Genomic DNA, 27,216 nt, shown 5'->3' on the forward strand with positions numbered 1-27,216 from the left:
TGTACTGGAACAGCTGCAGTACAGAGAAGATTCACCAGGATGCTGCCTGGGACGGAACGTTTTAGTTGTGAAGACAGGTTGGGTAGGCTTGGATTATTTTTGTTGCAGCAGAGAAGAGTGAGGGGTGACCTGATTATGAGGGTCATGGACAGAGTGGATAAGGACCAGCTGTTACCCTTTGTTGAAGAGTCAGTTACAAGAGGATATTAGCTCAAGGCGAGGGTCAGAAGGTTTGGGGGGTTGGGGGGGGAAGAATGTGAGGAAAAACGTTTTTACCCAGAAGGTGATGACAGCTGAAATGTGCTGCCTGGGAGGGTGGTTGCCTCACATCCTTTAAAAAGTATCTGCATGAGCACTTGGCATGCCATAACATTCAAAGCAATGGGTCAGGTGCTGGTAGATGGGATTAGGTAGGGGTTCAGGTGTTTCTTGCTTATTAATGTAGACTCGATGGGCTGAAGGGCCGTGTCTGCACTGTATGACTCTATGATTCTGTTGGATGCATCAGACTATCCTTCAGGAGTGAAAACACCTTCTTTGGGACTGCAGTGTGTGCTTTTTCCACAAATGAAACAATCATAAGAATTACAAACCATTATTTTGTTGATGACTTAGAAAAGTGACTCTATAATTGCATTTTGTTTTGTGTGCGTGCATGAGTGATGAGTAAATAACAGTGTTAGATATTCACGGTGCACGCATGAATAAATCTTGTTCATAGCTGTGAAAAGCTTGCTGGCTATTCAAGTTCTTCACATATTGAAGAATCTCTTCCTCTTTCAAAATGTGCAAAATTGCAGATAACAAGGGAAAAGAGCAAGGCTTTCAGTTCCTTCTCAGATAGAAATAATTTTTTGGGGAAAAAAAAACTAGTGGCAATACTATGGCCAGGAGATAAGGTGAACCTCGCCTTCCTTTCTGTGCCCGTGTTGCCTGATCTGAGTATTTATAGCATTTTTTTTTTTATCCCATGTATCTGCCTTCAAGCATTTGTAGTTTTTTTTTATGTTTTGGGAAAATTAGTTTGATTGTAGAGCAGAGAAATCACATACAAACAGCCAGAATTTTAAAAGCTTTTAGTTTTTCATTGGCTTATAAAGCAATAATGTGGAGATGCCGGCATTGGAGTGGGGTAAACACAGTAAGAAGTCTCGCAACACCAGGTTAAAGTTCAGCGGGTTTATTTGATAGTAAACTCACAAGCTTTCAGGGTTTGCCCCTTCGTCAGGTGAATGGAGAGTTCTGGCCTCAGACAGAGCATATAACAGCACACACAGTTTACAGACTGATCAGTAAACTGTGTGTGCTGTTATATGCTCTGTCTGAGGCCAGAATTCTCCATTCACCTGACGAAGGGGCAAACCCGGAAAGCTTGTGAGTTTACTATCAAATAAACCTGTTGGACTTTGGACTTTAACCTGGTGTTGTGAGACTTTATAAAGCAATAACCATGGGCATTACACTTACTGAAAGCAAAGTGGAGGTTTTCAATTATTTTCATGTGAATGGATTTTAGAATAACAGTTGCACTAGTTGTTACGTTTGAATAAATCTGCATTAAAGAGGGCATGTTTGATGGCTTGATCTTTGAGTTGTGGCTCAGTTGACACTATGTTAGCTTCTGAATCAGAAGGTTGTGGATTCAAGTTCCATTCTAGGGTTTGAGCACAAAATTCAAGATTGACACTGAGTGAGTGTACATTGTTAGAGGTGCCGTCTGTCAGATGAGCTGTTAAATCAAGGTTCTTCAGTTAACATCAATGAAACCTATCTGGTGGTTAGCACTATCCTGTTTTTCAGAGTTCACTGTGCACAAGTTGGCAGCCACATTTCCTAGGTTTGCTACATTTTAAGTGACTACAAAAGTACTTGAGGGTGTCTGGCCATGTATGGCGCAGTATAAATGCAAGCCTGTCTGTCTTTCTTGGGGGGAGGGAGAGGGAGAGAGAGAGAGAGAAACAGAAAATTAGGTAACTTGAGGCTGAAAACCAGTATTGGCACAGGAATGATGGGCTGAATCAGTCTTTCTCTGCTAAGATTTATGATCCTGATTTTCATTCCTCACCCCCTTAAGGGAAAGTGGTAATGTAGTGGTACAGTCACTGAACTGGTATTCTAGAGACTCAGAGTAATGGTCCGGGGGCGAACATTGGTCGGAATTCCACCTCAGTGGATGGTGAAATTTGAATTCCATAAAAAACTGGGATTAAAAAGTTTAATGATACCATGAAACCATTGCCAACTGTTATTGAAACCCACCTAGTTCACTACTGTGTCCTTGTGAGAAGGAAATTTTCTGCCTTTACTTAAGAGTCCAGACACTAATAGCATTGTGGTTGACTTTCAAATGCCCTCTGAACAAGGGCAATTAGTGATGGGCAATAAATGCTGGCCCAGCCAGTGACACCCACATCCCATGAACAAATATAAAAAAAACTGGCTGATCACTGCCTGTTGCTTTTTCCCTAAAATTCTCCTTTCTACTATTCTTGTAATAAAAATACAATATGCTTATCCAATAAGGGCTTGATTTTTCAGAGAAATAAAGCAGCACTGTATATACCCAAGAATATTTTCGTCTGCTGCTCCCGCCTACTTCCTAACCACTTGTGGTCTGGTTTACTTCAACTCCAAGTATTGGCGTTGGCACTCCCAGGGGTTCTGAACTGATGGCAATATGTTTGTTGTGACTGCTATAGGGCCATTTCAAGCACATCATTTAAAACTTGTTCTCTATTATTTATTTTACAGTCCCCATCATTCTGAATAGCTGAGGTCAACCAATCATCACCTTCCACCCCCCACCCCTCCCTCCAGAAGATGGTCATCACGAACATAATATATTCTGTAATTTTGAATATTATGCATTTTGCAGTCTGTGCTGAAGTGACAGCAGTTGCCACTGAACCTAATGAGAATTGGCCAAAAAGATACAGTGCTGGGTTTTCTGGGGCTGGGGTGGAAGAAAGTGTAAAAGTGCACTGTTCCCATCTGTTTCTTCCTCCAGAGCAAAAATGGGTGGGAAAGCGATCAACTTTAAAATACCACATGCGGCAGTCACATGTAGGTGACCTTAGAAGTCTGAGAATTGAACTCAATGAAAGGAAGTGCTGCTCTTGAGAATGGCCAGTTAATCTGATTATTTTGTGGTTCCAGCAGTGCCAGAACTCAGTAGTGGGTGCTGCTGGAATTGCAAGCAATCTGAGTATCATGGATGTCAAGGACAAGTAAATCCTCAGTTATTGGGGGATATGAGGGAAAAACGAAAGGGTGGTGACGGCCTGGAATGTGCTGCCTGGGAGGGTGGTTGAGGTAGGTTGCCTCACATTCTTTGAAAACAACTTGGATGAACGCTTGGTATGTCATAACATTCAAAGCTATGGGCCAAGTGTTGGTAGATGGGATTAGGTGGAAGTTCAGGTGTTTCTTGTGTGTTGGTGCAGACTCAGTAGGTCGAAGGGCCTCTCCTACATGGCATGATTCTGTACTTCTGATTTTGCAGAGAGGGAACAAGGGGTTGGGATACCAGGCATGGAAGCAAAAAAGAAATGGGGGCCCAGACTTGGGGCAGCACGCCCATCACCATGAGCACAGAGCGCACGCACACACCTGGATGTACCCTTCTTCCATCTGGGCCTTTTACCAATCTTCCTCCTTTTTCGTCCACCTTTCATTGTCCAGTGCATTATGATATTGGAGGTCAATTGAAGACTTTAAATGGGCAATAATTGCCCAATAACATCAGACAAATTACAAACGCCCTCTCAGACCCATAAACATGTTAGTAAACACAATGATTTTCTCCCTTTGTATGCAGTTTAAATATTGGGCAGATGCATTAGAAGCTGAAATATCACATTTTAAATGTATCATTTTAATAAAAGAATGATCATAATACGAAGTCTAGCACAGCACATTTGTAAAATTTGATTTTTGTGGCCGGGTTTTTCAGCAGAGGTTATAAAGTTGTATGCAATTTAAAAGAAGTTACATTTCTGCAACAGGGCCTAACATAAATTGTGGGTTTCAACAGAAATAATAGGGCTAAAAGGGCACGTTCTCATCGGTTCAGTGGTTTCTTGAGCCCTTGCAGAAAATGGTGTATTCTGTGGAGAAACGGAGAATCAGTGACTGCAGCTTCTGGATTTCTGCATTTAACTGCACGTATGCAGATGTCACCAGTTGCTGCTTGTGTCATAGGGGAATGTTGGCAAAATCTTTTGCTGACTTTACAACTGTAATCTTGCAATCGCTGTGATTTTTGCACCACAGGTGTTGTGTCCCTGACTTAGTTGGCTGCAATGTAGTTTCTCAAAAGTGTATGTCTCCAAAGGTCCTTTAAAGCCAATTCAGTACTTTTGAAGTGTAGTCACAGTTGTAATGCTGGGAACATGGCAGCCCATTACCAATTACATTGTGAATCTAAAATAGAGTCCTGTTGGTTATGAATGTGGCCTGGGAAATGCAAGTTGTTCAGTTTTACCTGGCGTGAAGCCTCAAACCACGAATCCCTTTACGTTAGTATCTTGTTTGTCATTTTCAAACAGGGAGTTGCTTTCATCCTTGGTAGGATTGAAAACAGTAAAAATGTAGTTATTTGTGATCTACCTAGTTCAAAATGAAATCTTTTTATTCACTGTATTAGCCATATAGTATCTGCAAGATGAAAATGTAAGTATTTAAAGTTTGTTAACTTGAATTGTGAGCATCTCCCACTGATTTTTGAGAGGTCTGCTCAGAGGTCTGTTGAAAGGAATGTATTCTGCTATTTTTAATCTTATTTTATCTAAAGGCAGAATCTGACCTGCTTGGGAGGTAGGAACCATTGCCTTGCTCTCTTGTAAGATTTCAAACACAGAGGCAGGATTTTGCTCTTGTAATGACAGCTAGATAGTTAGCATGCATTATCGATACCTTCTGACAACAACTTCTGGCCACTGCAATGTGCAGATCTATTTGGAAATCCAGAAATTGCTGACAGCATCTTAGAAATCACTTGAATTGATGTGAACTTACACTGACCGTCTTGCTGTAAAACCTTTATGATAAAAGTTATGTGGGGGCGTAACTGGCTTTTCAGAAGCATAATTACTGCTGAGCAACCCAACTGGTCCTGACAAAAAATATATTCATTCATAATATTTCATTGATTTGTTTTTTTAAGTATGTTTGTTAATTCAGCTTTTGCCTTAATTAGGTGTATACCCTGATCTTTATTTCTGTCTCTGTAAAATGATTAAAAATGAAGGATAGTCAGAGCTTTTTACTTTCTGGTTTGCTGCCTGAGAATTTTTCGCTGTGATTGGTGCTTAGCCCTTTTGATATCTTAATGAACAGCAGCAAGGATGTGAGGGTTATGCTTTGAAAATGACAGTACTGACAGGAAAATATTTGTTAATGTAAAAGATGGGAGGAGGCTGTTTGGCCCTTTTGAGCCTGTTCCACCATTCATTACAATTATCGCTGATTGTCCAACTCAATGGCCCAGTCCTGCTTTTCCCCATAAGCTTTGATCCCATTTGCCACAAGTGCTATATCCAGCTGCCTGTTGAATATATTCCGTGTTTTGGCATTGACTGCTTCCTGTGGTAATGAATTTCACAGGCTCACCACTCTTTGGCTGCAAAAATGTCTTCTTGCCTCCACCTCAAATGATCTACCCTGAATCCTCAGACTGTAACCCCGGTTCTGGACTTCCCACCATTGGGAACATCCTCCCTGCATCTATCCTGTCTAGACCCATTAGAATTTTATAAGTCTGAGATCCATCCTCATTCGTCTGAATTCCAGCGAAAACAATCCTGACCTTATCGATCTCCCTTCATACATTATTTCCGACATCCCCAGAATAGCCCAGTAAACCTTCACTGCACTCCCTTGAGAGCAAGAACGTCTTTCCTCAGAAAAGGAGACCAAAACTGCACGCTGTACTCTAGGTGTGGCCTCACCAAGGCCCTGTATGATTGTAACAACACATCCCTATATTCAACTTCTTGTGATGAAGGCCAGCATGCCTTTTGACCTTTTACCACCTGCTACATCTCCATGCTTACCTTCAATGACTGGTGCACAAGGACATCCAGTTCCCACTGCATACTCCCCTCTCCCAGTTTACAGCCTTCAGTAAGAATCTGCCTTATTGTTTTTGCCTCCAAAGTAAATAACCTCACACTTATCCAAATTATACTGCATCTGCCATTGATTAGCCCACTCACCCAACCTGTCCAGATCATTCTGAAGGATCTCTGCATCCTAGTCACATTTCACCCTCCCACCCAACTTGGTATCATCAGCAAACTTTGAGATGTTACATTTTGTTCCCTCATCCAAATCATTAATATATGTTGTGAATAGCGGGGGTCCCAACACTGATCCCTGTGGCACCCCACTAGTTCCTGCCTGCCAATTTGAAAAGCACCTATTAGTTCCTACTCTTTGTTTCCTCTCTGCCAATCAGTTTTCTACCTATCTCAATACACTTCCTCCAATCCCATGCACTTTAATCTTGCATGATAATCTTTCATCCTTTTTCTGTGGTTTCTAATTCTGCAAGATTTCCAAGATGTTGTTTTAGCTGAACAAGGTGATTAGGTGTAATTTTAGTATATGGTGAGAAGCTAGTATGAGGGCAAAGTATCTTTGTCGTGAATAGTAGATGATTGGCATAGGATGAACAATTATTCCAAAGGTTTCGGTTCATGTGGAATGTAGGCTGCTTGTGGAAATTGGTTTACGATAAACCTAAATATTGAGGCACTGAATTGTGACCATGTTTTCAGATGATTTGTCTTTGGGGGAAGGGAGATTAGTTACAGTTACAAGAGCACCAATCGTTGCTGTAATTAAAAAGTTAATGAGCTAGTAAAGGGAATCTATTGTTTTTATCCCCAAGAGTCCACACTGTCACATGATAGCTCATGGCATGCAATTATCAAAGTGGTAAAGGTTATTGGGGAAAAAGTTTTTTGTTATATTTTTAAATCTAAAGATTTTACATTCATGCATGATAAAAATGTTGGGTCATATTTTGTTATTTATACTGTAAGTTCCTTCTGTTTTTTGTCAAAGACAGTAAATCCATGTCTTTTGTGCTCATATACATGCTTACAATTTTTTTGTTGTTTCAGGCTGGTGTTTCCATATGGGGATGGGGAGTCCTTGGTGTCGTTCTTTTTCTAGTCACTTTTGGACCTTTTGCTATATTTTACTTTGCGTTTTATATCCTGTGCTTTCTTGGCGGGTGAGTATAACCATTTTGTTACAGCTTATAATCCTTTACTATCTAATAGAGTGATTTAAAAAATGCTGTTTGTAGAATATCTATAAATTAACTTTTTGAGGCTTTGGAAATCAAACATAGAAATATTGTAAGCTCTCTAGACTTGTATCAATCAACTTAATTAGAACTAGATGCCTGTTTAGAAATTGTTTTGTATATAAAAAAAATTTGCTATTTTGCCAATCTTTGCCTTTATAAAGGTGTTTGTAAAAGTTTTCAGAAATTGAATTTAGTCACAATACCAGTTGCATCAATTTTACAGTAATTACAATATTAACTTAAAATATTGTGTTTCAGCTGTCATTTATAGCTGGTTTGTACAACCCATGTGGCCTTTAATGTGCTTGTGGATCACTTAACAGAGCAATTATGACTATCAGTTTTGTCATTACCATGGCCAAATCTCATTCCTCTTCACACCCATACCATTGTTGCTGAGTGTCACAGAGGCTTTCATTTGGTTAGCTGGGTTGGATTCAGTAATTGGGAGGTTATCTAGGCTAGAATAGAGGTGATTTTAAGTTATTTGCATAGATCAACTACTATACCAAATATCTGTAACAGTGTCTTTAGTTTTTGTTTCTCTTTTGAGGGAAGTATCACTTAACGGGCCACATTGTTGCTTGAACATTTTAGTTGTGGTTAAATAATAGTATATGAAAAACTTTCTATTAAACCTTTGTCTGCTTGATCAGGGTATCAAGGCTGCTTCCCCATTTACTAACTACATCCACCTGCCTTGCTTCAATCCTATTAGCTCATTCTCTACTGCTGCACAAAATGATCTGTTCCCAAGAGTTGCTATTACATTCAACATTTCTGTTCTCACTAGATTATTTGACATTACTTACTCCTCCAGTTCTCTCTACTCAGTTGATTTTGAAGACTACAGACTTGCGTGTACCTGATGCACATTTAACTTTGTTATTCATGATCATTATTTAGTACAATGTACTAACTTTAGCTTCTCAGCCAAATTGTCCTGTTCCTCTAGAACAGAGGGCATGGACAATCTACAACATATTTTGTTTCTCCATGACTAACTGTTTCTTCAAACACCTTTCTTCTGCCCTCACCTGTGATGTCATTTATTTTCAAACCACGGTTACCAATTTCTTTTAAAAAGTCACTTCTTGTCCCATCCGCCATTTATCATGAAGTTGTCAGATTGTTGTTTAAAAAAAGAATCTAATGTGTCCTTTCTCCTTTAAGGAAAAGAAATCTACCCAGTCTGGTCTATGTGACATCAATGTGATTCATTGACTCTTGACAGAGTGACTGTTTCAAAGAGAAATTAGGACTGTTCGTTACGATTGCATCCATATCCACAGAATATAATGCCTTTAATGTGCTGTTGCAAATGGTGTTTTTTTGTTTGGATGCCAAATATTTATTTGTTACAAATAGTCAAGAACAGACAGGCAGATGCATGTCTGAACTCAAACGTTAAATAACCCCAAGCTGACGCAAGGCAGAATGTCGAAGACCAGCCAAGAGTATATTTAAATGGTCAGGTCTAGATGTAACAAAGGCACTAATGACAGTTTTAGCAGTAGATGAGCTGGAGATGGAAATAGACAGTCTTAGTGAAATCAAAAGCTCATCTTAGGATCAAATATGACAACAAAGTTGCAAATAGACTGGTTTAGTCTTAGATTGTTACCACAGAGAAGGATGAAATTGGTAACGAGGGAACAGAATTTAGAGTGGGGCTGAAAAACAATTAAATCTTCCCAACATTCAGTTGGGAAGAAATGCCTGCTCATCCAGTACTGGATGTCAGATAAGTGGTTTGATAGTTCTGCAACTATGGAGGAGTCAGGCACGTTGATTTTTAGGTAGAGTTGGGTGTTATCACTGTATATATGAAAACTAATTGTGTATTTTCAGATGATGATCTCAAGGAGAAGTATGTAGATGATAGATGAGAGGAGCCAAGGATTGATCCGTGGAGAACACCAGCGGTGACCATGCCAGAGGAGAAATTCTGAAGGCAACAACATATTTAAAGACTTTGGAGAGAGGGTAGTAGATGGCAAGGACAATGGTGTCAAGTTTTTTTTTGAGGAGATGATTAGATGATGGCAGATTTGGGAGAGAGTTGGGAACAATATCAGTTAACAAGGTTCTGGAGTGGGAGTTGAGGGAGCAGGAGGTGGGCATGATGAGCCTGAAGAGGGCACATGGGAAAGAGAGAAACTTTAAATTCACAGTGAGGGTGGACTGAAGCTGACCCAGTGTGTTGCTGGAATGAATGCAGCAGATGGGATGGTCTCAATCTTAATGACAAGCCCATGAGCGCCATGCACTTAACATCAAGAGGTGAAAAGTGGGGGTTGGTTAAGAGGAGAGAAAAATTTACCTGTAAATATCTTGCAATGCTGAGCTATTTTGGCAGGTCCAGTCAGATCTGGTGGTGGAGGATGGCTCAACCAATTGTTCGTCATAGCTTCTAAAGTCTACAGTCCTTGGACTCAAGTGAGCAGATATAAGGACTATACCCGAGGGAATAGCCAAGTGGAAAGAGAGAGTAATAGTTTTACTGGGGGCCATGGTTGAAATGGATGTGAGCGTACAGTTGAGCAAATCTGCAGCTACAGAAATATTGAGGTGAACTGAGGGCAAAAGGCAACTTTGAAAATGCAGTTGTCAATTCGTTGGACGACATATTTTACACCCTTAGGATCACATACAGAAGGAGGCAATGTTCTGACATGGAAGAGCAATGAGGGAGCAGAGCGATAAAAGGAAGTAATCAGGGATGGCCTAATCTGTGATTGACATAATAGGATGAGCAAGACCACATGTGATGACATAGGGAATAAAGCTTTTTACGTTCAAGACAAGCTAGAAGGCTATTTTGTTATAAAAAACTGGAATCATTGGTTTTGTTAATAGAAGCAGAGTGTAAAAAAGCAATAAAGTTAAGCAAAATCTTTTATAAAATACAACTAGGCCTCAATTAGCATATCATGTTCAATTCTGAACATCACACTTCAGGAAGGATGCTAATGCTATAGCGAAGGTGCAGAAGAGAATTACTAAAATGTTACATGGAATAAGAGCCTTCGCCCTCACAGACAACTGCAGTGTCTCCCACCACCTCGGCCTCTCTGATGCTCAAGCTCATGCAATATATTCATTTTCATGCTGCTCCTCTAATCACAACCTACTTCTCTCCTATGCTTGCTATGAATAGGCTCAGTAGTGACTTGCAGTTGAACCTATTTGCAGCAAGCATGGGAAATAAATAGCCTGGGTGAAGGACCAGCTTTTTACAAATTCTGTCACTGTACAGGAACAGCTTTTCTCCTATTTGTTGCCTCCATTGTGGATTTAAATACATTTTTTGGGAGCCTTTGTGGGTAAATTTGCTCACTGACCCTGTGTATTCTGAACCATGTCCCTCAATCTTGCATATTTAGATAAGATTACCCCTCATTCTTCCTAACTCCATTGAGTATAGGCCCAACCAGTTTAACCTTCCCTCTTTAGGACAACCCCTGCCATCCCAGGAATTAACTTCATGATTCTTCTCCGAACTGCTTCCAAGACAAGTAATACTTTCTTAAGGAGATCAAACTGTGCACAGGACTCTGGGTGTGGTTGCATTCATGCTCTGCATAGTTTTACCAAGATATTCCCACATTTATACTCTATATCCCATGCAAAAAAGGTCAACATTTCTTTGTCGTCCTAATTAGTTGCTACATTTGCATGGTAAACTTTGTCTCATTTACCAGGACATCAGATCTCCCTGTCTCTTTATTTAAATAATATTATGCTTTTCTGTTTTTAAAGTGGACAGAGTCTATTTTTAGCTTTCATGTTGCAGATTGTGATATTTGATCTCTAGGTCTATAAATTCTCAATTGTTTAATTTGCTCTGTCAAAAGTCCATGGATCTATGTTGCACATTTACTGGAAACCCCTTATTTAAGAGTCTCTTATTTAAGAGCAAAAGGCAGAAAGGATTTTACTCAATTTTAATGTCCAAATCTGTGAAAAAGAATAAGCAGAAAAAACATTTTTAAATTTTGTCAGCTCCTCACAGTAAAAAATTTGCAATATGTTAAAATGTAAATACCCAAGTGGCTATTTTCCCGTAACTAATCAAATTAGAACTTGCTGGCTTAACTAGTTTTCTTTGGCAGTTTGATACAGGTTAGGTGTAATCTTACCACCTTGTACTTGTCAATCATCGTGGAGAGTTGGGAAAATTGCATGAGCCGCCAGAAATCATAGTGAGAATAACTTAATGCCCTTATTAGCATCAGATTGCCTGGATTTCCATCTCCTTAGAGTTTAGCACAGCTGTTCTCCCCTTCCCGCTGCTCTCCCCTCCCCACTGCTCCAGCGAGATGTCACACTAGCATGAATCACTACTAGTCTCCAACAGCAGTGACCAGTTGCTATGTGCAGTCCGGAGAGGGGATCGGAGGCCATTGAAGCCTCCGATGTGATTGGGGTTGGGGTGGATGGCCAGGCAGTGCCCCACCTAGTAATGCTAAGGAGGTGGGGTCTAATCACTATAATAAATGTCTGTGCGTTTTGGGGGGCGGGTGGGGTAGCGTGGTGTGTGTGGTGGTGGTGATGGAGGGGAGGTGGGTGGGTGTGGAAATGCTCGAATTAGGGACCTGAGAGGGTCTTGATGCCCAATTGCTGGTGATGCATATTAACATAAGAACATAAGAAATAGGAGCAGGAGTAGGCCATCTAGCCCTTCGAGCCTGCCCTGCCATTCAATAAGATCATGGCTGATCTGTCGTGGCTCAGTTCCACTTTCCCGCCCTCTCCCCATAACCCTTAATCCCCTCTCTTATCAAAAACCCATCAACCCGCGTCTTAAAAATATTTAGCGAGGCAGCCTCCACCACTTCAACGGGCAGAGAATTCCAGAGATTCACCACGCTTTGAGTGAAGAAGTTCCTCCTCAACTCCGTTCTAAACCCCCCCCCCCCCCCCCCCCCCCCTTTATCTTGAGGCTGTGCCCCCTAGTCCTACTGTCCTTTCTGAGCGGGAAGAGTCTCTCCACCTCTATCCTATCCATCCCATTCATCATCTTATATGTCTCAATGAGATCTCCCTTCATTCTTCTGAACTCTAATGAGTACAAGCCTAGTTTATTCAGCCTCTCCTCATAGCTCAACCCCCTCAACTCCAGTATCAGCCTAGTAAACCTCCTCTGCACTCCCTCCAAGGCCAAAATATCTTTGCGCAGGTGCGGCGCCCAAAACTGCACACAGTACTCCAGCTGCGGCCTCACCAATGCCCTATACAGCTGCAGCAAGACCTCCCTACTTTTATATTCAATCCCCCTCGCTATGAAGGCCAGCATCCCATTCGCCTTCCTGACCACCTGCTGCACCTGCAAGCTGGGTTTTTGCGACTCATGCACAAGGACCCCTAGGTCCCTCTGCACCTTCGCCTGCTGCAGTTTTTCGCCACGTAAGTAATAATCCTTCCTACCATTCTTCCTACCAAAGTGGACCACCTCACACTTGCCAACATTAAATTCCATTTGCCATTTCCTGGCCCATTCGCCCAGCCTATCTAGATCCTTCTGCAGACTCTCCACACCCTCCGCACAATTTGCCGTTCCCCCAATCTTGGTGTCATCAGCAAATTTCGACACCCTACATTCGGTTCCCTCCTCCAGATCATCCATATAAATAGTAAAAAGCTGAGGCGTATTGGTAGAAATCAGGTAGGAAAAATAAATTTATGAAAAAAAATCAAATGGCATGATTTGCAGAGCAAAATAAAATGATGCCGGTGATGTTAAAAATATCCAACAAACTTAACCGACAATGTAGAGAATGCTAGCTCACATCCCAAGAAAACAATCTGAAAATTTGAATTTCGTCTTAAAAACAAATCTGAAAATGAACAACCAATCCAGACTGCTGGATTATCATGTTGGAGGTGGGGATGGGGGGGCGGGGGGTGGAATCAACTGGTTCACTTATTTTCTTTAGAGAAAGAAAATTCAAAGCCTGATGGTTTTACCCATTCTATTTGGCAAGGGTCTCAAGATTTGAATTTCAACAACCCTCTGAAGAGGCTGACCAAGTCACTGTTGTATCAAAGTGCTATAATGAATGGGCTGTTCAACTCAACGGCTCATCCACGACCACCTTCTCAAGTGCAACTAATTTTGGGAAATAAATGTTGGCCGTGATAGCAACATACATATTTGCAAAAATGCACTTAAATTTAATGGCCAACCCCAATCAGTGGAATGTGTTCTTATTGTTATAAACTCGAACCTGGAGGTCAGCTTCAAATGGTACACACTACATATAATCACTATGACTTTATCCAAGATGAAGGTTGACAATACATGCAAGTCTTGTAAACAAATAGCCAACGCAAACAGATCACATTACGTAAGGAAAAACAGAATTTACAATAATTAAAAATGAATCTTTACAGAACCTTTGTTTCCAGCAGCTAAAATGAACAACTATGGTATTGTTACATTAAATCTACTAGAAACAAGCCATTTGGCCCAAATGGTCTTTGACATTGTTGCTCCTCCCTAGCCCCATCAAAATCATTTATATTTTTTCTCACACATTTAATTAATTTCCCCATGAAAATATTTATGCGATTTGCCTCAAGTTGTCCCTGTGGTGGCACATTCCATCTTGCTACTACTATCAGGATAGTAGTATCTTGATAATACTGTCAAGACATTATTACCAACATCTCTATTGGATTTATTGATGACAAGAACTTAGATTTATGGGATGGCCCCTATATGTGGGACCATCATTATATCTACCATATCAAACCTTTACATAATTTTGCACCCTTCTATCGATCAACTTTCAGCTTTGTCTTTTTCCAGTCTTTCCCAAAAGGTGGAAATGTTTCAATTCTGGTATCAGCCTTCTGGCATTTTATAACCCTAGAATCTCTACAGTGCAGGAGGAGGCATTCAGCCCATCAAGTCTGCACTGACTTGTTGAAACAGCATCTTACCTAGGCCCACACCCCATTCTCCCACTCTATTCCCATACATTTACCATGGCTAATCCACTTAACTTACAGATCTTGGGCACCAATTTAGCATGGCCAAGAACATGCCTAACCTGCAAAGCATTTATTTGCTCCTTTGCCAATACTCTATATGCTTTTAATAATATAGAATCAAACCGATACAGCACAGGAGATCCATTTGGCCCTTCATGCCTGTACCGGCTTTTGTCAGAAACCTATCCAATTGCTCTTTTTCCATTATCCTGCAGTTATCTTTCCCTTTGCATTTTTATCCAGTCTCCTTTTGAGAGTTACTATTAGTATGAAGTCTGTTGTTACCTTTGTCATTGTTTACTACACTTGGAGTTCCGTGTTAACTACAATTTCTGATATTATGCACTACATCCCCAAATAAAGCTCATTAACATATGTCAAAAAGAACACTATTTCTGAAACCTATCCATGGGGAACATTACAATATACTTCCAGCCTGAAAAACTACTGAAAATTCAAAACCCATTGGGGCTTTTGAATAAAGAAAATGACTGCGAATAAGTGCTTGCCATACAAAGACCTCAACTTTTCACAATAATCCAAGTCTAATTTAACGAAAGTTCTATTGTAGTTTACTAAAGTTTCCCAACTTTCTATCCCATGAGAAATAAATCCCAAAGCTTCCTTTTTGTTTTTTTTTAAAAATTGACCTTACTTACCTAATTGATTCTTTCAGCTATTTTTGAATTTATAATGAGCAAACAATTTATAATCCTAAATAAACAGTTTAAATACATATTAATAGACAATTAGTCAATTAAGTAGAACAAAGAACCACAATGGCTTGATTACAATGATGATCGTAGCCTGGGGGTGAAGTTCAATTTGCCTTCATAAAAATTAACAGGTGATCCATGAAAACTACCTGTGGAAACAGTCTATTCACTGCAACAATCCATTGGTATATGATGAGATATACGTTTGGCCTTCAACTTCCCCATCAGCAAATTTCCAGTCACCATAATCTCAAGCAGGGCCGTAAAGCAGGAGGGAACAGTTCAAAACTTTTGCAAGATTTGAGGCAAAGAACAATTTTAGAAAATTATCTCATTGGCTGACAGAAAAGCCATTTACTCAAAACCCCAAAAACTAGCTCTGCAGCTACACTGAAGAAAGAAGGTTTGACTTCTAAAATTAAAATCAGAGTGAAAAAGTGAACTCACTTGTGCTATTTTGCACTTTGGACTTTGCCAAGTACACACACTAACCTTGAAAATTGCCTTTGTTTTGGTGAGCATTGGTGTGGAATCTCATTATCAGACATAGTTAAAACAAAGTAATTGTGTTACACAGAGTTTTGGGTTACGGTTCTAAGGCCTTCCAACTGCAATAACACCCAATAGTAAATCATTGTAAGTTATACTTATATTGTAAATGCAAATTGACTCTTGGTTACAAGTTTCTTCATACACCATTTTATTTGGAATGATTGTCTAGCCAAACAACAATACTTATAAAACACTGGCAAAGGTAATAAATCCTAGTCTATTTAGTTATATCATGTTTGATTAAAAACTTGTTACACCACCAAACAGATGCTGCCAAAATTATATGTTAAATTAAATTTTTATAGAACTAAACACCTGATATCTACTGAATGAAGTAGAGAATTTTTTTGGCTTCGAAGAATCACTATTAAGAATATTATCATTACTTTTGTGCATTATCTGTAGAATTAAATCATTTTATAAAAGCGGATGAAAAAATATCTTGTGACTTTATTTTCCCACAAAAATCTGGCATGAGTAGGCAGTGTGTTGTAATCGGAAATGGAATACTACATAAGCAAAAGCAGAAATGTTCGTACTTTTTGTAAGACCTGACCTGCTTGCTGGAACTTCAATTGAAGTTAAACACACTACATGTATTTGCTGCTGTGTCATAACTCTCAATCATGTTTTAACTATCACATCTGCACTTTCATTCATTAACCCACAATTTTCCAAATCCTTGATCATTTTGTCCTGGTTTATTGTCTCAAGTTTTCCTAATACTGACTTGCACTTCCTGTCTCCCTTTTGAAAAATGGGAATGTAACTTTTGCAATTTTCCAATTGTGGAACAACCTCAGTCTTGAAAAATAAACATTGAAAGATTTTGGCCAGAATCCCTGCAATTTCCACCCTTCTCTCTGTAACCGAGGATGCATCCAAACCAGGTGATTCATTTTACTTGGAGGTCAGTTTAATCTTTTAACTATTGAGTAGGGCCCTTCCTTGTTCTGCAGGTATTGACAATTGCTTCTACCTCTGTTACTGTTATGTTGGCAGCATTCTCTTTACTAAAGACGGATGCAAAGTGCTTATTCAGTGCTTGAGGCCATACCCTTTGTGTACACAAGAATATTTTGTTTTTGGCTCCATCTGCACTTCCAGGTGGATGTAAAAGATTTCATGGCACCATTTTAAAGAGCAGGACCATTAACCTTGCCAATATTACTCAATCAACATCAAAACACTGGTTACCTGGTAATTATCGCATTGCTGTTTGTTGGAGGTTGTGTGTAAATTAGCTGCTGCATTTCTGCATAACCATAACAAAACTCTTCAAAGGTATTTGGTTGTAAAGTGTTTGGAATGTCCTGTGGACATGAAAAACTCTAATACATGCAATTTTTGTGATAATTGAAAGTAACTCAAGTTGAAAGAGACCCCAGAAATCTTCACGCATGCCATGCATGACCAGGCAGTGCAGAGCAGCAATCACAAAGCAAATAGAATTTTGAACCAAAGTAATAAAGTATGAATCAGAAGAAGTAGTGATCAAGCTACACATTGTTTTGGATAGTGTTGTGTTCCATTATTGTCCCCAAGAAACCAGGAAGATGCATTCAAACCTAGCTCGCGAATGGGAATCTCAAATGTGTGAATTATGAGAGATGATCCATTCAAAAATAAAACAGTGAAAGATGTGGAAGTGCTTAATCTAGGTTATTTCTTGAAATTGCAGTGAGAATAGGATGAGGCTTTTGATTTAATGTAAGGTTATCTCCTGGTATCGTGATATTCTTTACAATTACTGAAAAATTGATTTTTAGGCACCGGGTTGAAGGCATTAGCTGTGCTTTATTTAAATAAATGATTTTAAGCCTTCGAGCATTGTTATGGATCAACAAGAGCTGATATCTAACTTCTGCCGTAGCAAAAAAAAATTTGTTTAATATAAACAGCTGAGTCTTCCTTCCAATGCTCTGTGTCAGAAAAAGTCTTCAGTTTTTTCACATATTTCAATGTAAGTTCATATGTTGTTTTCTGTTAGACTGCCAGAAAATACTGATTAAACACGGTCAAATGGCCACAATGGCTTAGACGAAGGGTATAGAGTGATTAATTTTACATTGTGGGCTGGTTCTGACATCTTCATGTTGATATGGAGTATATTCAGTAAAAAAAAAAATCGTTTAACCACATTGGAGAATAAAGTGGTATGTATTTCACCATTTTGTTATCTGTTTAGATGTAAAGAATACACTGCTGAAAAATTGTTTGACATTTAAGTCTTGTACCAAATCCGTGCTAGCAGCTTGCTGTCAAAATATTGATGCTTGCTTTTTCGGCATCTTTGGCAGCTTTCCAAAATGAACATTGCATCAATTCAAACATATAAATTTACATCTTGGTCCTGTTTCAGAAACCTTCTGTGGGGGTGGAAAAACGCTAGTGGACAAAATATGCTTCAAGTTCTAACTCATTGTTACAGTTCTGCAGCAGCCCTGGAGGGTCCTATAAAACATGCAGAGAAATAGGGAACCAATATTTGGGTACCATCATCTGGATCTTGGCCCTCATGTCATTTACCCCCTCTGTCTTTCCTACCGCACGCGCACTGCAGTGATGCAAAATGTAAAAGGAGCAATTCTCAAATGCTTTGAACTGTACTTGGGGAAATTCATTTTTATTTCAACCTTAAGCGCACACGAGACGAGGTTGGAATGTTTGAAAGGCTGCACGTGCTCGTGCACCACTTGTGGTACTGCCTTCTTCAACACACACACACACACACACACACACACACACACACACACACACACACACACACTCTCTCTCTCTCACCCCCCCACCCCCGGCAAAAAAAGTGTAATTGGCTCTGAAGGAATCGAGCCGCACCAAACTATTTGCAAGTTGGATTGAGGGAAGAATTGGTTCAAGGACTATGTGGCAAAAGGCCTCTTCTTTCCTGACCAGCCACTTCTTCAGGGTTATAATTAAATACTGGGAAGACTGAAGCTGTTATCATCAGTTCCACTATTGTTGCTCTGATGCCATCCCTCTCCATGGCAATGTCTTGAGGCAAAACCAGATTGTTTGTTTGCAAGCTGTGTCATATTTGTCTCTAAGATGAGCCCTCAGCCATATCCAGGTGAAGATTGGACTGCCAATTTCCACATAGCATTGCTCATCTCTACACTGCTTCAGTTGTTCTGCTGCCAAATTGCCATCCATGACTTTGTCACCTCCAGACTTGACTATTCTATGGCACTGTTGGCTGGTCTCCCACATTCTATCCTCTAAACTTAGCCATTCAAAATCTAACTGTCAACAAAATCCATTCATCCAGTACTCTTGTGCTTGCTGAACTCTACTAGTGTTTAGTTAAATAATGCCTATTTTAAAAGTCGCTTTCTTGCTTTCAAATCCCTCCACGGTCTGGCCTGCGCATATCTCCGTGATATCTGTGCTCCTTGAACTCTGGCCTTCTGAGCATTCTTGATTACAATAGCTCCGCTATTGTGGCTGTGCTTTCAGCTGCCTTAACCCTAAGCTGTAGATTTTTTTTCCTTAAACCTCTCCATCTTTCAACTTTTCTTTCCCCCTTTAATATGCACTAAAAATATATCACTTTGACCAAGCTTTTGGTAATGTTCTTTAATATCACCTTCTGTAGCTTGTGTCATTTCTTGTTTCTGGGAATATGTGAAGCATCTGGAGAAGTTTCATTAAGTCAAAGGTACCAAATAAATAGTTTACATCTAAGCGATTGTCTTGGAGCAATCCCAGGACACGCACACAAAATCTTTTAAGCAGGGAGAAGTTGTTTACTGCGGCAATTGATCAAAAGAAACTTGCATCCATCCAGGGGGTGTGATATTCTTCTTCTAATTTTTAACTCACCCTGGGCTTAGGATCAGAATCTTTACTTTTGCAAGAAACAATAAAGATGGGCATCCTTCCACCAGTCATACAAGTGTTCAGTTGAGGAAGTAGACTTTCTACAGTTGATTGAAAAAAATGGTGAAGTTGGGAGATCAACTTGGTATGTTGAGTTATAGAATGTTATAATGGAATCCATAGTTTGTGGAGTCAGTCCTCTTTGTCTGTGGGCATATTTCTTTTGTACATGCAGAAATGGGTGTGTTGTGTCCTGCAAGTAGTCCACATTACAAATTTCTGACTCTCCAAGTGTGGCTTAGATATGAAACAGGTTTGCTGATTGGTGCTGCTGGAAGTGGGTTCAATTCCTGGGCCTGGGTTCGATTCCCGGCTTGGGTCACTGTCTGTGTGGACAGTGTCTGCATGGGTTTCCTCCGGGTGCTGCGGTTTCCTCCCGTAGTCCAAAGATGTGCGGGTTAGGTTGATTGGCCATGCTAAAATTGCCCCGTAGTGTTCTGAGATGTGTAGGTTAGAGGGATTAGCGGGTAAATATGTAGGGATATGGGGGTGGGGAATGGGTGGGATTGTGGTCAGTGCAGACCCGATGGACCAAATGGCCTCTTTCTGCACTGTAAGGTTTCTATAAAGTGGAACCAGAGCTTGGGCTTCGAAAGCCAAAAATAGACACCCATTACCGAGTGTGTGACTAAGTGGAGGACCCTGGAATGGAGAGAGATTCAGGAGGAGGTTGGGTTGCTGGCCACGCTACACCATGGTATTCTGAACGTCTGTCCTAGAATGTGCATGCATATGTCACCTCTTTCCAAATGACTCTAGTTGACATGAAAAAGGCCCATGTATTCTGTTTTGCTGGAGAAGATTGTGACACATTTCTGGGAGTAGAGGAAAGAAGTGGCTGGTGGTTAAGCAAGTAAAAATAAGGTTGTTTTGGCCACATTTTAGTAACGTTAAAGGAACTGATTGGCCAGATAGTCAGGGTTGTCACTGATGGTGCCAGCAAGGCAGTAATGAGCAGAGCAGAAAAGCTTCTGGAGAAGTGCTCCATTCTGCTGAAGATCGTACCCAAAGAACTTGGGTTGAGGGGAAGCCATTGTCAAATAAGAATTGTTGGATAAATCCTTGAAGAAAAACAACTGGAATTCTCCCTAAGAGAGGTTCAAGCATTGAAGAACTTTGTGGCTGAAATCAGTGACATATAGGCTGCGCGGACTGCCTGCTTAGAAAGGATAGCAGGACTAGAGGGCACAGCCTCAAGATAAGGCAGCGGGGGGCACAGTTTAGATCGGAGTTGAGGAGAAACTTCTTCATGCAAAGGGTGGTGAATCTCTGGAATTCTCTGCCCGTTGAAGTGGTGGAGGCTACCTCGCTGAATATATTTAAGTCACAGGTAGATAGGTTTCTGATAGACAAGGGAATTAAGGGTTATAGGGAGAGAGCGGGAAAGTGGAACTGATCCACTTCAGATCAGCCATGATCTTATTGAATGGTGGGGCAGGCTCGAAGGGTTAGATGGCCTACTCCTGCTCCTATTTTTTTATGTTCTTATATGTTCTTATGAATCTGATATCTTTCTCTTTGTATCTGCTATTTAAAGGGTAATTTATATTGGCCATGAATTGTCTGAAAATTCATGTTTAGTTATGTTGATTTTGGCTTGATGAAGTAAACATTTTAGAATGTGAAATCTTGTCAATTGGTTATTCAGTGGGTCTACTCGTAAATTTGACTTCTAGTTTGTTCATCTCCAATTGGATCGTAGCAATATATTCTTCCATATTGGCATCACAAATTAATTAGAATCATTTGCATTGTTTATTTTGTGAATAGTTTTCTACTTGGCATATTTAGAAATAGGATTCTGCAGAAAGGTACACTGTTTAAGTTTATTTATTAGTGTCACAAGTAGGCTTACATTAACACTGCAATTAAGTTACTGTGAAAATCCCCTTGTTGCCACACTCTGACACTGTTCGGATACACTGAGGGAGAATTTAGCGTGGCCAATGCACCTAACTGGCACGTCTTTCAGACTGTAGGAGGAAACCAGAGCGTCCAGAGGAAACCCATGCAGACACAAGAAAAACATATAGACTCCACACACACAGTGACCCAAGCCGAGAATTGAAGCCAGGTCCCTGACGCTGTGGGCAGCAGTGATGACCACTGTGCCACCGTGTCACCCATTGATTTGCAAAGTGTTTGGCACAAATGCATGGAAGCAATAGTGGGCATATTCTAACCTGATGCATTAAAATTAATTTGTCCCACCCTGTTTTAATATCGATTTCAAGCATGGAAAGGTGATAATTCTTGATAAATACTAAAGATGATTTGCATAGTGATACAGTACAAAAATTAGATGATGTGTGATTATTTGATATAGGTTTTGCTAAAGTGAAATTGCAGCTGGAAAACTGAAGTTCCTAAAATCTGTGTTATTTTACAGGGGTTTTGCGGTAACATTACTTTTTGGGAAAACAAACTCTGAGAAATATCTTGAGAGGTGTGAGCATTCTTTCCTTCCTGCAGCACCAACGGGCGTCCCCAGAGTAAGTTGACTGACTTCGTTTGAACTAAGTTTATGCATTCTCTTGGTGATGATCTGACCTGACTAGTTTTCCTCCTTAAAATTACTCAAACCCAGTCTTAGTGATGGTATGGAAATGTGGTTGCTCTCTCACCTCAGTACCAAGAATGCTACCAAGGTTGTGAATGGTCTGGTTCAGCCTTGGCCAGTTCCCAGAGAGAGGGGTGAGTTGGGATTGCGAAGAAGCCAAGTTTGGAATGGAGACGGAAGACCGTGGCTTTAGCCTTCTAATTTTTACTTGGAGGAAACTTTTGTTCATCCAGTGCTGGTTGTCTGACAATTTTGAGTGGAAGGGTTTGGTGAGGCGAAGAGATGTGGAGAAGTAGCGTGAGTGTTATCAGCCCACATATGAAAACTGAAGCCATTGTTTTGGATGATGTCACCATGGGACAAGAAGGAGGCAGGTATGAATTCTGGGGGCACCATGTGTAATGGTGTGGGAGTGGGAGCAAAGACATTCTAGGTGATCCATTGTCTATGGTAAATAAAAATAGAACCAAGTGAGTGCAGTCCCAACCCAGCTGTACAACAGTGGAGAGACATTGAGGCAGCATGGTATGGTGACCATGTCAAAAGACTACAAACTGATCGTGAAACAGGAGAGAAAATTTACCTTTATCATAGTCACTTGGCTCTCAAAGTCACAAATGACATCCATTAGTAGGAATTCAGACGTGGAATTCTGAAAATGATGGGCGTGGATTCTATGTCAGTTTTTCAAGTGCCAAAGTTCCAGTTGTAATTCTTTCTGATTGGTATTATATTGGAATCTCTATATTGTATTTTGTTTAGGCTGTAGAAGAAATGAAACATGAAAGTCGACAAATAAAGATTGACCGGCGACTAACTGGTTCCAGTATAATTGATGAACCTCTTCAACAGGTGAGAAGTAAAGAAAAAATATTCTTTTTATTGTTCTGGTATAGCTATTTTGTTACGCTGCCTCATGAGACTTCCATTGAACAACCAGTTCTTCTCTAAACTGATCTCAAGTACAGAAGTAAAAGAATACCATTGTGCTCCTGTTGTAACAAATTTTTGGTTCAGTGTAGGAGCAGCCTGTTAAGATTAAGTTTTCTTTAAGATGGTTATGCACTATGGTCAACTGCATTAATTCAATGCTGATGTGGCAGCAGTGGGTACCATCGATAAGGTACACTGCAGGAACTCACCTAGACTCCTTGGGCAGAACCTTCCAAACCCATGCACACAAGCATCTAGATCTGGAAGGTCAAAAGCAGCATATTTCTGAGAACGCCACCACCTGGAGTTCCTTATCCTGACTTGGAAATTTATCACCTTTCTATCACTGTACTTCCCTCATAACATGTGGTGTACCTACCCCGAGTGACAGCAGTAGTTCATGAAAGCAGCTCACTACCATCGCCCCAAGAGTAACTAATGGTGGGCAATAAAATGCTGGCCTAGTCAGTAACCCCTCCTCCTATAAATAAATTTAATTGTTTTTACAGAGATAACGGGGATATTGCCTACTGTTGGGGTGACCTTTTGAATTAAGTCCCAATCAGTCACTTAACAGGCTAGTGCCGGGCCTTTATTAGGATCAATGATCCTGGGGTTGGAAGTTCTACCTGCTGAGAGCTGCTGCCCAATCAGAGGATAGTAGGTCTTTGTTTGGCAAAGGCATTAGGCAGGCAGTGACTCCTGCTGGTGTATACACCCAATTGAGGCCTAGAATCATTCATCACATGCTTTCCTTTTGGGGCTACCTAAATGTCAAGTCCCCTTCCCAACTCTGAGTTAATACATGCAGCAAAGGAATGAGGCCCTTAAATGGGTTACACTTGGAGACAGGGCAAGAAGGCTATCCATCGACCTTCCTGCCCTGGATTAAATTGGGGCAGTGGGCAGTGATCAAAGGACACCACTACTACCACCATCCCACATATACATACGTGTATATACACATGCACACACACACACACACACACACACACCATCACTAAACTTGGAGGGAATTAAATGTGCTCCATAGTATCCTTCCTGATGTGTGATATAACACTAAATAAATGCATTCTTTGTGTAATTTTAGTTCAGCTCTGCCTCTGAAACACAATTTATGGTGTCAAGTGCAAAATCAAGTCTGAAGTTTCTTCCGTTATTGAGCAGAATTGAAGCTGTCAAAAGAATTAGATAGTGAAAGAAAATAATGTCATTGTCAAAAGTTGGGGTGTTCACTTTTTGTTTTGAGATTAAGTTCCCTGGAACACGGAAACTCCTTTGTGAAATTTGGTGAATTGGAAGAGTAATGGTACTATCTTTAGATGTTGAAGTCGACTTACAATTACAATAAAATATATAATTTGCATTGTATGCATACTTAAGATTGTCTGCAGTTTTCAGAAATGTTGGTGTTATCTTACAAATTACGTCTTCTCTTAGTAAAAGATGCATTATTAATTGAGTTCACATGTTTATACATAAATGATGCACGAGTCATGCAGACTTAGAATTCATTATTTACTGCGTGCACCTTTTTGTTTGAAATGTTTACACAGCAAGTATGGAAAAGTCATAAAAGAAGAATAAGAATATCCTATATATTCACTTTCTTTTCTCAGGTCATCCAGTTTGCACTAAGGGACTACATTCAATACTGGTATTATACTCTAAGTGAAGATGAATCTTTTTTACTCGAAGTCAGAAAAACTATACAAAATGCACTTGTTCATTTTGCCACAAGGTAAGTTAGGTTCACTTGAGTCTACCCTCCAGTACAAAAGCAATTGCAGAATAGAATACAGTTCTTGTTCATATTTTCTGCATTGAGCCTTTAACTTAGAAAGTGTACAACTGAACCATAGTAAACAGCGCGTGAGCAGGATATTCTGAGCTAAAGTTGGGTGCCAACCTAGAAAGTTCCTCCTTCCAATAAATTTTGGTACTTTCAATATTTCAATATCAGGTCACTTTATTAAGGAAAAAAAATCATCGTCAGCATTACAAGCACAGAGGGAGGCCATTTAGCCCATCAAGTCCATACCATCTCTTTAGAGCAATTCAGTCAGTCCAGTTCCCCTCTTCCATCCCTGTAGCCTTGCAAATTTATTTCTGAGAAGTGGCCATCCAATTTCCTTTTGAAATCATTGATATGTCCGTATCTACCACCCTTGCACAACAACACTAATGTGTACTAATGTGGTGTCCTCAAAATGGTAAGTTGAAAGGGGCATTTTAAAACAAAATATGACACCAAACAACACAAGGAGATAATTAGGTCAGATGATCAAAAGTTTGGTCAGAGGTAGATTTTGAGAAGCCTCTTAAATGAGGGAGGGGTGTTGTGGTGTCAGGAAGATATTCCAGAACTTGGGACCTCGGAATTCATAGGAAACAGAGTGCATCGGTTGTATAGTTACCTCGGAGTTAGCCATGGTTTTTCTCCTGTCTTATATTTCCTGAATAATAATCCAGATAACCCAAACGGAATCCTTTAAAGGCTCCAACTGAGTTATTTGGAGGCTTCAAACCCTGGGGAATTACCCATTGGAAGTTGAAACCTCCTGGGCAATTGCTATGGAATCAGAATGTCAGGACTTCCAAGAAATCCCCTGCAACATCTTCTGAGGTGCATTTTGTCTCTGACCATCCGGAGGCCAGAAGATCCATACTTTTGTTGCCTTTCATTGCCCTTCTGTCAAAATGCATCACCTCGCACTTCTAGATTAAATTCCTTCTGTGATTTGTCTGCCTGCTCTCTGAGCCTTCATTGTTCTGTTGGAATTGATTGGTATCGCCCTCATTGTTTGTCCTACGTTCAGATTACAGAAGTGCTCTGTGTTTCAACATGCAAGTAATTGAAATATAGCAAAAAGAACATTGGTCCTGACACTGATCACTGGGGAACACCACTGTCTAGCACCTCCACTATGAAAAGCAGTTATTTACTGCAACTTGCTGTTTTCTGTCCTTCAATGTTTTATCCGAGCGCTCTCAGATTCTCCCATTATTTGAGCCTCAGTTTTGTTAACCATCCTTTGTCAAACACTTCCTTAAAATCCATACAGACAACTTCCATGATAGACATTTGTCATCTAATGATGACTATGATGTCAATTGTTTTTTAAAAAGAACCCATCTGGTTGGCTACTGTCCTTTAAGGAAGGAAATCTACCATCCTTGCCTGTCCTGGCCTACATGTAACTCCAGATCTGCAGCCAAGTAATTGACTCTAAAATGTCCAAGCAAGCCACTCAGTTCCAGGGTGGCTAGGAATGGGCAATCAATGTTGGTCAGGCCAGCAATGCCCACATCCATGAGTGAATAAAAACAAGATTATAAAGGAGATGCAGCAGTTCTGTATTTTGTGATTAACTGATCAGGATAGGAAGAATATCCATTTACAGAATTCAAACTCAATTGAGACAAGCTGGGAGGGCACCATGGTCGGTATGGACCGGTTAGGCTGAAGGGCCTGTTTTCATGCTGTATTGCTGTATGACTGATATCTGTATGAAACTATTCAATGATTTTGCATGTTCTCTTTGTGTCTGCATGGGTTTCTTCTGGGTTCTCTGGTTTTCTTCCACAGTCCAAAGGTGTGCAGGTTAGATTGCTTTGGTCGTGCTCAATTGCCTTAGTGTCCCAGATGTGTAAATTAGGGGGATTAGCAGACTAAATATGTGGGCTTATATGGTTAGGGTCTGGATGGGTTGTTGTGTTAGCAAATCTGTGTGCAGTTAACAGGCTGAATGGCCTGCCTCTGCATTGTAGGGATTCTATGATTGTAGTTTGCCATGTTGAGAATGCATAAACCAACAATATAGACCAGATTAAAACAAAAAGGCAGTACATTACTCTGAAGTGATGAGGAAAGGAAAAGAAAATTGATGGTTCATACTGATGGGGATTTTATCCAACTAGCAAATGTAATGCAGGAATTCTGTCTGACCCAGTGTGTCAGAAAAGCCTTATGAAGTAAGTCATATTGTACTGATAATGAAAATAAACCAAAACTTGTACAAATTTAAAAGGAACCCACTCCAAGACAACAAAGAATTGAAGAACTTTGATTTAGGGGAAGTGGGGAGTTATGGTAGTACGGGAGAATTTTTCAATTGAAATAAATGGAAGAACTTTAAGGAATTGTATGGATAAATACACCATAGCATGCAAGCTAAAAAAGCATGGACCTGAAGAGATCAATAAGACAATGAAAAGCTCAATAGGAAAACCAAATA

At 40.2% G+C, this 27,216-nt stretch overlaps 1 protein-coding gene across 6 annotated transcripts in view; it reads left to right on the forward strand.

Annotated features, from left to right (window-relative positions):
* snx13 (sorting nexin 13) overlaps positions 1–27,216 on the forward strand; it is a 172,340-nt gene that overhangs the window by 64,920 nt on the left and 80,204 nt on the right. For all 6 annotated transcript variants that reach the window (XM_080207214.1, XM_080207234.1, XM_080207243.1 and 3 more), the window contains exons 2-5: positions 7,128–7,240; positions 21,875–21,977; positions 22,808–22,897; positions 24,598–24,719. In XM_080207214.1, the coding sequence (XP_080063340.1) occupies positions 7,128–7,240; positions 21,875–21,977; positions 22,808–22,897; positions 24,598–24,719 (428 nt within the window). The remainder of the gene's footprint in view (positions 1–7,127; positions 7,241–21,874; positions 21,978–22,807; positions 22,898–24,597; positions 24,720–27,216) is intronic.

Source organism: Carcharhinus amblyrhynchos, chromosome 2 (assembly GCF_965287045.1).
Source record: "Carcharhinus amblyrhynchos chromosome 2, sCarAmb.v2.hapA, whole genome shotgun sequence".
Taxonomy (NCBI): domain Eukaryota; kingdom Metazoa; phylum Chordata; class Chondrichthyes; order Carcharhiniformes; family Carcharhinidae; genus Carcharhinus; species Carcharhinus amblyrhynchos.